Below are 14,011 nucleotides of genomic sequence, written 5' to 3'. Positions count from 1 at the left end.
TAGTATTATCCAGTCTTCAATCTGGCCTTCGTCTTTGTCTTCGTCTTAATATCAAACATGATCAAATGCTGTCATGTGACTCGGCCTGCCAGAAACTTCTTTCTCTTTTTCTTGCTAGAGAGAAAAAAAGGACCAGAAAAAAGAGAGAGAAACAACAAACGCTTCATCAGTGGTAAAAGTTGGCTGATGAATATCTATAACACTTGACATCATGGAATAGTGCAGGCTGGAACCAGAACTCCAGAACTACGCAGAATCCACCGGCAAGTTACCCGCATGCGCGTCTCCCTTCAACCTCGGCAGATGATCTATAAACGCGTGCAGATAATCGCCATCGTGATTCACCCTTAAAAAGACAACTTCTTGCGGCGGTTCTCCATACACATATATACAAGACTCCACGGAGCTCCCGTTGGCTTGAGAGGAAGCGTGGAACAGCCAGCCATCGAAACTATCTGCCACTGGCCCGTCTTTTCCACACGTCCTACCTCCGCTGGATGCTCCAGCAATGTGCCAAGTTGAACCTCCCAAAGCTTAAGCCATGACTTTCAGCCGCTTCTTCCCAGGTTCTGCAGACAGTGATAGAGGACAAGACGCAGAGATGCAGGCTCCTCGAGATGGGACCGCCGTTCTGCCAGTCGGGGTGAACGCCACGTTGACTCTGGCTGCAGAATCTCTCGTCGTCCAAGGTAAGGATGACCCTGGTTCTGCCAACCCTTCCTCTCTGCCATATATCGCCATATATCTTGAATTTATCAGTTTAATAACATGATGCCGTGGCCCCTTTGTCTGTTGAAGACGATGGCCATAATAATAAATCTAGTCGAAGCTGCTGCGGCGTGATATCTACTCCACGTATGAACTGATTCCTCTCTCGTTCCGTTCACGACCAGAGGCATGGCAAACGGATAATTCCTGACATCCCTATCCCTTCTAGGCGTTGCACGAACTACACGATCTATTCCTTACTTCAATATCCTCTGGGCTGACATATCGGATAACCATCTCAATATCAAGTACGCCAACCCTCGAAATAAACATGACGTCGGCCTTGCAACGATCTGCTACAGTGTCGAACGCACACAGCTTTCGAAGGCGGAGACATGGGTGTCAACATTACTGGATTTATCATATGGAGAGGCACAGAAGAAAAAGCGGATAAAGGTGCTGGTAAACCCGTTTGGCGGGAAAGGGAACGCATCCAAGATATACAACAAGGAAGTCGAACCGATATTCGAAGCAGCCAAGTGTGTAATCGACACACAGAAAACGGAATACTCTGGCCATGCCGTTGACATTGCCGAGAAACTCGATGTAGACGCATGGGATGTCATTGCCGCCTGTTCCGGTGACGGCGTAATCTTCGAAATATTCAACGGCCTGGGCAAGAAGGAGAACGCAGGCGAAGCCCTTGCGAAACTGGCCGTTGCCCACATTCCCTGCGGCTCTGGCAATGCGATGAGCCGGAATCTCAACGGCACAGCAGGGCCTAGCATGGCTGCGCTTTGCATCATCAAAGGCTTGCGCACTCCCCTTGACCTTGTGTCGATCAGCCACGGACAACGACGAACCCTCTCTTTCCTCTCTCAGGCCTTTGGCATCATTGCAGACTCAGATTTGGGTACAGACAACCTTAGGTGGATGGGGCCTGCTCGTTTCACATTCGGCTTCTTAGTAAGGTTGTTCGGTAACACGGTATATCCATGCGATGTGGCGCTCAAGGTTGAGATTGACGACAAGAAACACATCAAAGAACACTACAATGCCATTGTGCAGAATAAGTCCAACACAGAACCCCGCGAAGAGGTACCGGCATCGGGCGGCCTTCCGCCTCTCAAATATGGCCTCGCAACAGACCCTATCCCAGACGATTGGATGAGAATTTCGCATGATAAACTCGGCAATTTCTACTCTGGGAAGATGGCGTTCATGGCTCAAGATGCCAACTTCTTCCCCGCCTCGCTTCCAAACGATGGTTTCTTAGACGTCATCATGATCCGAGGTGATATCAGCCGATTAACTGCGATACAGATGCTGGGCGCACTGGATGACGGGGAGCTCTTCGACTTGCCCGACGTGCATGCACTAAAAATATCAGCATTCAGGATCACCCCCCGCAACCAGGAAGATGGCTACATCAGCATCGATGGGGAACAGATCCCCTACGAACCATTCCAGGCTGAGGTTCATAGGGGTCTCGGCACGGTGATCTCCCGGTCCGGCTACAAGTATGAAACCGGCAAGGGATCCTAAAGACGCATACGCAGTATCTCTTTTCCTCAACCGTTTTGGATTACCCACGTTGCACTTTTTTTTCCACATCATTACTGTTGTATTTATATACCTGTCCCTTGCCCTGGTCTTTTGGTTCGAGGGTCTTGTCCTGGCTTACCCTAAGCTCTTTTGTTTTGCATTTTCTTCTTAGACCTGGCGTTCTGGTTGGGGCTCGGATTGCCATGGCTGCATAAATATATATATATCCCCCTCAGCATTGAATATGCAATTATGGATATTCATATTCTCTCTAGTGCTTTCTCGGGTTTCCCCTGTACCACGAAGTAGCTGTAGCGGCCGTTGAATATTTTAAAATGAGTAAGTACTTTATTGTCCCTATAGTAACGGGATATTCCTTGATCATTTCCAGCCTTAAATTCATACCTAAGACCAACGGTTCCTACACGTATAATAAGCCGATCCCATACCACTGGATGAAAATATTCTCCAAGGCCAAAGCATCAACGTACTAGTTGACGAACGGTAGAAAGCATCTTCCGTATATACTCCATTCCGTAAATGCTTAAGATATCAACAGACGCGGTAGTATTATTTACACAAGCAAACAATTTCATACAACATGGATTAAAATAATATAAAATGAAACACTAGATAGGGGAGTTCAACCCGCCAAAAAAAAGAATTGAAACTATTTACTCGGTGAAGAAATAAGGCCAGGAAAGGGATTTAATTTACTACGCCGTTCTCAAGACAGGTATATGGGAGGGATGAATGAGGTTGAAGAAACGGTAAGGCAAGGGATGCTTGTTTGGTGGGAGGAAAATGCGGAGTCAGGAGTCAGACGCAGGGGCGGACCGGACGAAGGGATATAGGAAGACAGGCAGACTGATGCGTACAATGTAGAATGTAGGAAAGGGTGGATGGGTGAGGAAGAAGCCATGGCGATGCGTATACTCCATAAAATAAATAAAACAAGGACAAGGACAATCAATTTGAAAGATGATGACGTGAGGCATTAACTTGATGCTTGAATTAGAGTAGAACAACAGTATTAAGACCATTAGAGGCGATATGGGAGGACAGCGCAGGAGATTAGACACAATTAACATATAAAGTCACAGGGGTTAGGTAGGAAAAGAAGGGAGGGAGCAAGTGAGAAGCAAAAGAGAGGGCCACCGATGGTTGAGATATATTCTCATATTATTGAACAGGGTAGGGAAGAGGGAGGGAAAGGGAAAGAAAAGGGGCATAGCCGTAAGTGTGTGATGTATAGATAGTCAAATGGGAGCGAGCGTTATAGCCTGAGGTTATCTAGGATTTTCTTTGCCATTTCCCGATACTGCCACATACCGCCGGATACTTTCTTGAATTGGATACCGTGTAGCGAGAAGAGAGGTACTTTGACGATGACGATCTCAAAGCGCAGGATGAGGTTTGCGCCGGTATCAGTTTGGACCTTTGTAGTTGTTTCGCCTACCACGCGCTCTCCGCCGGCAGTGCTGTCCCGAGGAGCAACATATTCATCTGACCCCTCAGAATTGGTGATGAAGCTTTGATCAGGGGCACGCTGGCTACGGCGTGACGCCTTGGTCGAAGGGGACGCTTTGTGATCTTGCGTTTCTTCGGCGGTTGCATGCGCCCGGAGACCAGCAAAGCTGATTCGGCGACGATGGCCTGAAACTGGGCCTTGTCTCTCTGGGCTTGGAGGGTTGGCGTCAACGACACGGTTGAGGTCAATGCTTGGGGCGTGACGGCAGCTGAAACCACCTTTTATTTCAACGTATTCGACCCCCAGCTGTTTGAGAACACGGATGATATCGGAGCGGATGAACTGAAGGGGTTTGCTGCTGGTGGTAGATACGCTGAATAGGCCCTTGAGATAGACGGGCTTTGAAAGGTCTTCGCCCGTGCCTGACACGGCGTTTGGGCCTTCAAGGACCTCATTGTCAGTCTCCTCGGGTACCTGGGCTTCCTTTGCTTCCTCACGGCGAGCGCGGCGGGCTTGGATGCTCTCGTGTCTCGCATGGCCTAGTGATTTGGTCCTAGCTTGAGGAGGATAGGTGTTCTTAAGCTCGGTGGCCTGTTCACTGGGTTTGGTGGTCCGTTGGACGTGTAGATTAGATTGGTCTGACTTGCTTGCCAAACCTGGCTCGTTGGGCGCCGATGAGAGATAGCCTGAGGGGCCTCTCCTATTGCTTCTTCGGATACGATTTTCTCCCGAGTTCACACTTGTTGACCTGGCGAGGAAATTGTTGACGCGGGAAGGCGACAGTCCGGAATTTGATCCATGAGGGATATCAGGGTACTGGGAATGACTTCCACTAGGGTGCAGATTTCCAGGAGCTGCCTCCCCACGCCTGGTCCTTCGTACACTGAAGCTCTTTCTCGGTGCGAGAAGGTCTTCGGCAAAGTGTGCATGTGCAGCCATAGGTTGTTGGTGCCTTTCTCTCTCCGTCTCGCGGCCCCTATCTCGGGTCCTTCTGGTGCTGAAACGCCTCAATAAGCCAGCTGCTGCACTCTCCTTCTTTGGCGGAGCAGTGTCAGCGGGTGGAGTTACGATGGTTGGTGACACTGTCTGCTGCGCAGGCGGCTTCGCCACGGTCAAGTTCTTGACTCCTTCGGTCAGGTCATCATCTCCGCGTGTCCTAGCCCGTGGACGAGACCTTCCTCCTGTTTCTTTCTCCCCAGGGACTTCGAAGGCATTTTGATTAGTATACGCAGCTTCAGGCATGGGGAGATCTGGCTGTCTCAGTGCAACGTCAGCCGGGCCAGGAAGACCGGCCGGGTGCAGTTGAGGGTTTTCTCGATCTTGCTTTTCCTTGACAAGATTGTAAACTGAGATGAGTGGGTGGAACCCGCAGGCAGGGTCACCAAAAGAGTGCATGGCCTCAAACGAAGGGGTCATGGTCAGGTTGTCTTTGCTCATGGAGTTACGGCGCTTATAGAAATCGAAAACACCTCGTCGCTTCTCACTTGAAGCATTAAGGCTATGTTGTTGCTGTTCCTTCGCGCTACTTCGGACGGCGAGTTGATACTCATCAGATTCAACGATCTTGGTGAGCTGCGAAGTGATGAATTCCGGGGGACCAAAGTCGAAGCCGGTCATCTTCTGAACGACTTCCTGATCCAGGGGTAGCTTCATCGGCTCACGTTGAGGGAGATAGTTTTCTGGCACTCCGCTGTATCCCTTGGTCATCCAAGGGTGTTGCATGATTTCAGCTAAACAGGCTCGTTGCTTTGGGTCGGTGACCAGCATTCGGGAGATGATGTTACGGCAGTCTGTTGGAACTGGTAAGTAAACGATGAGTGTGTTATAGTAGAGATAAGAACTGACCAGAAGAGAGACCAGGCGGATACTCGACGACACCCTTCTTGATCTTTGCGTGGAGCTGAGGCATGCTCTGGTCATCAAACGGAACCTTGCCGCAGACGAGGACGTAGAGCACGATACCGAAACTCCAGACGTCGACTTCCGGCCCGGTGTACTGGCGAGCCTGCAGCAATTCGGGAGCGGCAAAGTAGAGACTGCCACAAAAGGTCTTTAGCTGCCCCTTGGGAGAGAAGAGATTGCTGAGACCAAAGTCGATTATTTTGATATCACCCGTCTTGCTGATGAGGATGTTCTCTATTTTGAGATCCCTGTGAACGATGTTGTTTCGGTGGCAGTAGTCCAGTGCGCTTGCGATCTGACGGGCAAACTTGCGTGCTTGCTTTTCCTTTAGCTTGCCATGGGATATTATGTAGTCGAGCATCTGGCCGCCGTTGACATACTCAAAGAGCATGTACCAGTGATAGTTGGTGCGAACGACATCCCGCATGCCACAGACGTACGGATGATTCAAGAGGGTGACAATGGCAGCCTCCCTTGCGGTCCGTATCTCCTTAGAACGGTCCGCCCTTTCATTCTCTCGGCTACTCCGTTGCTCGTCATTGGTGTGACGAGGGATAATTTTCACCGCAACCTAATCAATTAGAATCGATACAAATAAAGAAGAAGAAGAAAAAAGTAATGGAGGGCACACCTGTTCACCGGTTTCGAGGTTCTTTGCGAGCTTGACTTTGCCCATGCTTCCAGCGCCGATTGTCTTGCCAAGTGCCCACTGTCCAGACGGCGTGGTGATCGTGGTGCGTCTCTTTGGCTGGGCAGCTAGGGAGGCACCATTGGAGGCATGATGGGCATTGGCAGGATGCGACGCGCCCTCGGGCGGGTTTGAGCGAGCCATGTCGACGACGTCGCCGTTCGTAGGCCTGGACGGGGTGCGACGATGGGTGCGAGCAGGGTCAGGCCGATACGACGCAGAGGCCTCTCGTGGCCGGTCCTTGGACGAGCTCCGGCCGGTGGTGCTGGGTCGAGAGGCTGTAGAAGGCTGAGGAGGGTCGTAGTCCCGTCGAGCATTGCTCGGGGTGCGTGTATGGCCACCACTGGGTTCCTGGGAATAGGACCTGGAGCCGGTCCGGCTGTGAGAAGACCTCTGATGCGGACGTCCACTGGCACTCTGCGTCCTGGACGGCGAGCTGGCGTCTCCTGGCGGGTTCCTGTAGGAGGTTGGACTGCGCACGGCGGTTGGCGTAGAGGGGGCCGCGGTGGACATGGCCGGCAGCAGGTTTTTCTTCTTCTTTCTTTTCAGTATGATCTCAGTCCAACCGTTATCACCGGCTGCTGTATCTTTCCCTGATGGAGCTCTCTTCCTTTCTTTTCTTCTTCTTCTTCGTCTTCGTCTTCTTTTAAATGAAGGGAGGGGGGAGGCAAAGAGAGGCTGGTAACTCGTAGGCTGGTGGTTTGAGGCGTGGCGGGCGGCCAGGTCAGGACGAGGCGGTTGACATCGAGAACAATCCCCGGGCGGGCGGGCAGCAAGAAGAGAGCGGAAGAAGAACGACTGAGAATGCGAGCCCGTCTCGTCTCAGGCTGTGCTGCGTCTTGCTGGCATCGACGTGGCGATGCTCGGTGGTTGTTGATTTGATGAAGTTGGTGAAGTTTCGACCTTTTTTTTTTTCTTGCTATGAAAATGTTTGTTTTTGTAACGCGGATTTTAAACCTGGCAAGCAAGCAGGAATAATATTTCTAATAAGACTTGCGTTCGTATAGATTTATTAACTGATGATAATAAGAAACGATTCAAGGTATGCAGAAGTACTTCTTTTTTATGAGGCGCTGCGGCGGTTTTATAAGTGTTTTTGCATAGTCTTTGTCTTTCCTTAACGTGACGGCGGCACATGAAGAGATCTTGCGACTGGCGACGGCGAGGTGGTATTCTACGGTTCAAGAAGAGACTCGACGGGGTGAGCGAGTGAGAGAGACGCAGGTGACGAGCCATGCTCGACTGCTAGACAGGTAAGTGGCTCGTTGGAGGGTTTCTCACGGCGCAAAGCTGACCGGATGGCAGGGCATATTCAATCGAGCATAAAGCCGGTATCAGCCACGACAGTATCACTCTGTTTGAAGTCTATAAGCCTCAGACGGTCGGCCTGATCGTTTTGTCCGCGAGACACACCCCAGGATGGCGTACAAGCGGTCCCGCGCCGCATATGAAGACGATCACCCCGGATCTCCCTTCGTCTTCTACGGCACCCCGTTGCCCCCAGACGACCCTGATGCGCGAGACGACGGTTCCTACGTGCCGCTGTGGAAGCAGGAAGTAAGGGACGAGAGGGGCCGGAAGCGTCTGCACGGCGCTTTCACCGGTGGGTTCAGCGCTGGGTGAGCTACCCCCCCCAATGGCGTCGACTTTATCCCTTTCGAAGCAGGAGAACTAAAGCGAGGATAGGTATTTCAACACGGTTGGGTCCAAGGAGGGATGGACGCCGTCGACGTTCGTCTCGTCTCGCAAGAACCGGGCCAAGGACAGCAAGGACAAGCAGCAGCAGCAGCGGCCAGAGGACTTTATGGACGAGGAGGACCTGAGGGAGGCAGAGGAGGCGAGGGTGCTTCAGACTTCTACCCAGTTCGATGGCATTGGGTCTACGGCTACGGATGCGATCAGGGATACAGGACTGGTCGATCTGTTCGGTTCTACAGGGGATACGGTTGGCGTCCGACTGCTGAAGCGGATGGGGTGGAAGGAAGGGCAGGGGATCGGGCCCAAAGTGAGAAGGAGGGCTAAGCTGGACGACCAGGATGGTGGAGATGATGATAACGGTCAAACATATCTCTTTGCGCCAGAGAATACGGCCTTGATATCGTTTGTGGACAAGCATGACCGCAAGGGTGTCGGCTACGAGGGGGAGCAGAGGCTGGACAGCAAGCCTGAACGCAATAATATGGCTCTATCTAAACCGTCTATACATGAGAAGAAGATGCCCAAGCGGCGGCTAGGCGGGTTTGGCGTTGGAGTGCTGAATGATACCGGGTCGGACGACGAGGACCCCTACGAGATCGGACCCAGCATCTCCTACAGCAGAGTCATCGAACCGTCAAAGAAGAGCTCCAAGGCCAAACGGGCGGACACGTCCAGGCCGGCAATCCGGTCGTCGAACCCGCTACTGGACAGCAAGCCCGTCTTCATCTCAAAGAAAGCTGCCGCCGGAAAGGAGAAGCCAAGCAGCTTCAGGAGGTGTCATGACGGACGACTGCCGCTGGACGGGTTCATCCTCAGCGTTCAGGCCGATCTCACTCCCCAGAACAAACGGTACGATCCCCCCAAGGTGCCGGAGGGCTGGGTGCCTGCAAAGACAGCTTCCTCCAACCCAGCAGCCAAGCAGATCTCGCTGGCCGAGGCTGCAAAGGCGTCGACGCTCGACCCCAAGGCCAGAGCTGCACTTCTGGGCGAGACTCAGCTGCCGGGCAAGTCAGTATTCGACTACATGACACCCGAAGCCCGTGAGAGGATCGCCCTCGCGACCGGACGGACCGACCTTCCACCCGCGCTGGGCGAAAAGGCGCCCAAGGGGTTCGAGGCATCAGACAGCCAGAAACGAAAGGATATCTGGGACCTGATCCCTCCGCTGGACAAGGAGGCTGCCCTGCAGGCCCTCAGCCGAGGAGCCAGCGGCTGGATGCCGTACGCAGAAGACGAGGGCAAACGCAGCCGCTACAGGTCGTTCCTCGAGGTTCGAGCCGGCATCGTGACCGATCGACTGCCAGACCGTCTCCCAGGCTCTTCGACAGACGAATGGATCACCGAACTGCGCGAGTTCGCCCGCGCTGCCGAAGTATTCAAGCCCATATCCGGCCTGATGGCCTCTCGTTTCACCTCCTCCACCACCACCACGGCCGGCAGCAGCAGCAGCAACTCTACCAACCCTCTGTTAACAAGGCCCGAAGCCAAACCGGAGGACCCAACAGAGTCAGCTGCTAAGCTTGGGATGTACGGCCCCATGACCCGTCTCCATCGACCGTTTGTGCCGGTCAGGCTGCTCTGCAAACGGTTCAACGTTCGGGTTCCTGCCAGCGCCAGACAGGACGGCTCTTCTTCCGCCGGTGGAGCAGGCCTGTTAGCTGATCTTGCAGGCCTCGAGAACCCTGCAGAGCCGCCACCAGAGCTTGTTTCCAAAGAAACGATGCATCAACTGATGATGGAATCAGGGCGGAAGATACACCCGCCCGGCTCGACCGTGCCGGCTGGGGAGCCGGAGACGCAGGCCGTGGAGCCGGCGGCGGTCAACCCAGATCGCAACGAGGCACTCGAAGGCGAGAGGCCCGGCGAGGCGGTGTTCAGAGCCATCTTTGGCAGCGATGACGAGGACGAGTGATGTCTTCTCCTATCGGGCATCTCTCGGTCGACGCTCGATGTGGCTGGCCCGTCTACGTGTGGCCATCCTATTGATAGATGCCCCTGAGGCCGCAGACCTAACCGAGCTGCCACCAGCAGAGTTGGAGTAGATATCTCCCTCGTCGATATACGTATACATAGCAGATGTATATATGTACATTAATAATACCCTGCAATACGGGGATGTCGACGCCCTTCGTCCGGGCTGCTCTGGCAAGGGTTGATACTTGATGGCTCGATACTTGATATCGCCCGTCTGGCGCCCTGGAACGTCGTCTCTATCACCCCGACGGCATCGAAAGATATAATCCAATAGTCAAAAGGGTCAAATCCTCGAGTTTCATCAACCCTTGCATGGTTTCTTCTTCCATCTCAACCAACCAGAATATCAACGACAAGCTTAGCTTAAAAAAAAAAAAAAAAAAGCGACCCAAAAAGCTATAAATAAATAATAAATAAATATCGACAAGCATATTTTATGTAAATAAAAATAGCTGCATCACTTTTTCCGGTCAAAAACTCCTCTTCTTCCCCAGGCCATCCCTGCGATCTCTTCTTGAACCCCCAGTTCGACTCATACAACCACACGATGAGCAATGGTGAGTTATAGAGACCGTTTCATCTTCTCTTCGCTTTCGTCTGGGCAGACGCAATACCGTTAAGAAAGCTGTCGTTTGTCGCATCTTGCTACGGGCTGTGGGGTAGTGTCCAGCATGTTCGCAGAGTCCTCCATAGCGCGCTGCTCTCTGGTGTATACAGACGATGACGCTGTTGGGCGATGACGGGCTAACATGTCGCTGTAGGGGTGCTGCTTCTCTCGAGACGCCGTCAGCTCGCCGTATCCAGGCTCTACGGCCGGTCAGCATGGTGACTCTTCTCACCAGATCAACGGCCACGATCACGGCCACGGCCAGGCTGAACCGCCGCTGCACCGCGCCCCTTCACCGTCTGGCGCATCGACGGCGACCTCTCGCCGCCCGTCACGCTCAGCTGCCAGGCGAGGCGCCATACCGCTGAACGAACACTTCAACCAGCCTATCCGCCAGCACGTCTGGAAGAGCAAACGCCGCATCTGGACCCGGGCGACGATAGATAGAGAACGACAGGTCTTTTTCGACACTCGAGTCGCCGGTCGACCAGAGATATGGGCTGCGCTGTCCACCGCCCTCTCCCTCCTGCGAGAAGGCGACGTTTCGACGGCCCAGGGCATCATCGACGCAGCGGGCATCACTGTGCCGACGGGGGATGTCTGCGAAGGGTGCTACGACGAGAGCGGAGCGCTGTACAAGTTTCCAGAAGCCATAGTCTCGGATCCTGTGAACCTGGCTGACGACGATGCTACCGAGGAGAGCTTCAAGTTCGATGCCGGCGCCGACTTGGATCCAGCGGACGATGAGACGTCTACGACCAAGCTGGTGATGGGCAGCAGCTCGTCTGACGACCTGCTGGACAAGGAAAAGGAACGAAGGCGCGAAGAGAAAGGGAAGTGGAACGAACGGGATTTGATCAAGGTCACCGCCCGGCTCAGTGATCGTGGTGGTCCAGATGTCGTCGTCAGCATCGGCAAGGAGCAGACCGTCGCTGCTCTCGCTCGAAGAATCCAGGTCGAAGCAGGAGTATGTTTTTCCATGGCCGCAAAGGTCGCTGCTGGCCACTGCTAACCTGTTCAATAGCTCCCTACCAGTACGCGGATCCAGATCGTATATCTGGGCAAGTTCTTCAGGGAGAGCCACACGCTGCTTGCCCAGGGCTGGAAAGAAGGCAACGTCGTCAACGCCTACGTTAGATATCCAAAGCAAAGGCCTTAAAAAAGGGTCTTCACAACCTGCTTCTGCCTCTGGACCGTTTCTCAATAATCAGTACCTCGAACGCGAGCCTTCACGCCCTGGCCGGGCCTACGCTCTACCACCAAACGCTATCACCTACCAACCTCTCACGACACACTAATAAATCGTTTCTTGACTTGCAACGGCGTTCACCGGAGTCTCCCCTCCCTTACCTGGAGTATTAGGAACCCTTTTACATCTTTTTCGATTCTCTGCAAGCCCTGGCGTCCTAGGAGTCGCCTTTTCACTGCTCTTCTTTTGGTATATAGCTGGCCCCTTGCTTTTGTCCATCTATCTGTATATACGTTACTACTCCTTCTTTAATCGACTACATGAATCATTATTTACCTACCATATCCACTGCTGAATATAAATTGATTAGCTAGGTATATATCTATAGCTTTTCAGCATCAAACGTATATTTTGTACTCGATGCAAACAAGACAAACAAGAAAAGTCGCTGCAAAATAAAAAAATACTCAAAGATTCAAAGATTCAATTCTAGCGAACTTTTCGCATAGAGCAAACCACGACCGGAAATGCTTCTAGAGAGCTTCATCTATTTCTACAATTGATCTAGAAGCAAACTATTTCGCTTACGCAATACACCACAGTTACAATTGAGTGTGACGACCCCGCCACCATGGATCTACAGCAGTCCCCATTCATACGGGAGCTGGCTTCAAGTGGTAAGTGTCTTCGGTGCTATATATTCTTTTATCGAGCTCTCGCTGACTCTATGTTGAAGAAAAGAAAACCCGGGATAAAGCAGTGGAATCGCTAACGGCCTTTCTAAGGAGTAGGCGGGACTTGAAACTCTTGGATCTCTTGAAAATATGGAAAGGATTATTTTACTGTACGTATCGGTTCGCTTGCTATCATATACACATGTTAACAGTCCAATCCAGGCTTCTACCACTCCGATAAACCTCTCATACAACAAGCCCTCGCCCGTTCTCTCTCATATACTCTAGTCCCCTCCCTACCAGAGCAGATGGTCTTGCCGTTCCTCCGGGCATTTTGGATAACAATGTCACGCGACTTTCACTCTCTGGACCGACTACGTTTGGATAAATATCTATTCCTAATAAGATGTTATGTCGGCGTTTCATTCGAATACTACCTTAAGCGGGGAGGCAAAAGCAAACGCCAGCCAGGAACAGGAAGCAGCGAGAATCAGAAAATAAAGAATAAAAGGAAGAGAGATGATGTGGATAGTGAAAAGAACGACGGTTCAAACTCCAGGCGCAAGACATCTAGTACAACGGCGGTACAGGTACAGCAGGAGAGTGAATGGCCTGAACTAGAAGCTTACCTCGACATGCTTGAAGACGGCCCGCTAAGCCCACTGATCTTTGACTCCGGACCATCTAGGGAAGACTCTGGCCACGGCAAGGACGAGAACGGGGCGTCGATTAAGATGCCAAAGGGCCCTGATGGAATACGCTACCATCTCATGGATATCTGGCTAGATGAACTGGAGAAATGCGCCACCAAGCCCGACGAGTCTAGTGCCGGCGACGATGAGGAACCAGCCGCTACGAAGCTAAAGGAGGGCGTTCCGATGGAGTTGCTATTACGGCCAATTGAGAGGCTGGAGTCGAAAAGTCCGAATAAAACAGTTAGAACTAGGGCGAAGGAAACCCTTGCTGATGAAAGGTTGATTTCATGGGGTGTAAGGGAGCCAGAGAAGCCCGAAGATGGCTCGGATGATGAGGAAGAATGGGGTGGTATCCAAGATTGAACTTGAAATCTACAGCAGGTATATGGCTTTAGGTGGTGTGATGGTCCATGGCATCAACCTATTCAGGAACTCATATCAAGAGTTAAAAGGGGGATATACTTATTCTTACCTAAAACTGTAAGCTATGAATAGTCCGCAGCCGTAGATTCACAAAGGAACCAATTCTCGCTGTCTTGTTGACCAAGGACTTAGCTCCATAACTATGGTCCAATTGTCCAGGATGATTACTAGCATAATACTCAGTCTGCTGTTTTGATATAGCTAAGTCTTTGTTTCATTCTTATACATAGTGTTACTTTGAAGTTTGCCAACATTTGACTGAGACTCTCAAATAGCTACATTGAAGTGAAGTATTGATCTATAACTATTTGATCCGCATTAACTGTCCAACGTTTCCCCTAAGACCTTTTCGTCCCTTTGGTAAACATTGCTCTACCTTTCAAAGTCAGAAACCACTTGAGCGTGTGGCTTTGATCAATTCATAGCCTCAACCTTTA

The 14,011-nt window shown here is 51.9% G+C and overlaps 5 protein-coding genes across 5 annotated transcripts; 4 read left to right on the top strand and 1 right to left on the bottom strand.

The window, feature by feature from the left end:
- Nucleotides 1-541: 541 nt before the first annotated feature.
- Nucleotides 542-2,253, top strand: MCYG_01551 (sphingoid long chain base kinase 4; the record flags this gene model as incomplete). Its single annotated transcript, XM_002848571.1, has 2 exons — nucleotides 542-689; nucleotides 938-2,253. The coding sequence occupies 2 exons, from the start codon at nucleotides 542-544 to the stop codon at nucleotides 2,251-2,253; spliced, it is 1,464 nt and encodes a 487-aa protein (XP_002848617.1).
- Nucleotides 2,254-3,529: 1,276 nt separating this feature from the next.
- On the bottom strand, nucleotides 3,530-6,827 carry MCYG_01550 (protein kinase kin1; the record flags this gene model as incomplete). The annotated part of the gene is made up of 3 exons (XM_002848570.1): nucleotides 3,530-5,514; nucleotides 5,570-6,197; nucleotides 6,258-6,827. The coding sequence occupies 3 exons, from the start codon at nucleotides 6,825-6,827 to the stop codon at nucleotides 3,530-3,532; spliced, it is 3,183 nt and encodes a 1,060-aa protein (XP_002848616.1).
- A 346-nt stretch (nucleotides 6,828-7,173) lies between these two features.
- Nucleotides 7,174-9,924, top strand: MCYG_01549 (DUF1604 domain-containing protein; the record flags this gene model as incomplete). Its single annotated transcript, XM_002848569.1, has 6 exons — nucleotides 7,174-7,180; nucleotides 7,322-7,356; nucleotides 7,419-7,567; nucleotides 7,620-7,670; nucleotides 7,733-7,933; nucleotides 8,001-9,924. The coding sequence occupies 6 exons, from the start codon at nucleotides 7,174-7,176 to the stop codon at nucleotides 9,922-9,924; spliced, it is 2,367 nt and encodes a 788-aa protein (XP_002848615.1).
- Nucleotides 9,925-10,657: 733 nt separating this feature from the next.
- Nucleotides 10,658-11,752, top strand: MCYG_01548 (conserved hypothetical protein; the record flags this gene model as incomplete). The annotated part of the gene is made up of 3 exons (XM_002848568.1): nucleotides 10,658-10,693; nucleotides 10,748-11,560; nucleotides 11,618-11,752. The coding sequence occupies 3 exons, from the start codon at nucleotides 10,658-10,660 to the stop codon at nucleotides 11,750-11,752; spliced, it is 984 nt and encodes a 327-aa protein (XP_002848614.1).
- A 661-nt stretch (nucleotides 11,753-12,413) lies between these two features.
- MCYG_01547 (conserved hypothetical protein) lies at nucleotides 12,414-13,514 on the top strand (the record flags this gene model as incomplete). The annotated part of the gene is made up of 3 exons (XM_002848567.1): nucleotides 12,414-12,459; nucleotides 12,519-12,626; nucleotides 12,679-13,514. 3 exons carry the CDS (start codon nucleotides 12,414-12,416, stop codon nucleotides 13,512-13,514), a joined length of 990 nt encoding a protein of 329 aa, XP_002848613.1.
- Nucleotides 13,515-14,011: the final 497 nt, after the last annotated feature.

Source organism: Microsporum canis, genomic scaffold (genome assembly GCF_000151145.1).
Source record: "Microsporum canis CBS 113480 supercont1.2 genomic scaffold, whole genome shotgun sequence".
Taxonomy (NCBI): domain Eukaryota; kingdom Fungi; phylum Ascomycota; class Eurotiomycetes; order Onygenales; family Arthrodermataceae; genus Microsporum; species Microsporum canis.
This window is presented reverse-complemented; position numbering and strand designations above follow the sequence as displayed.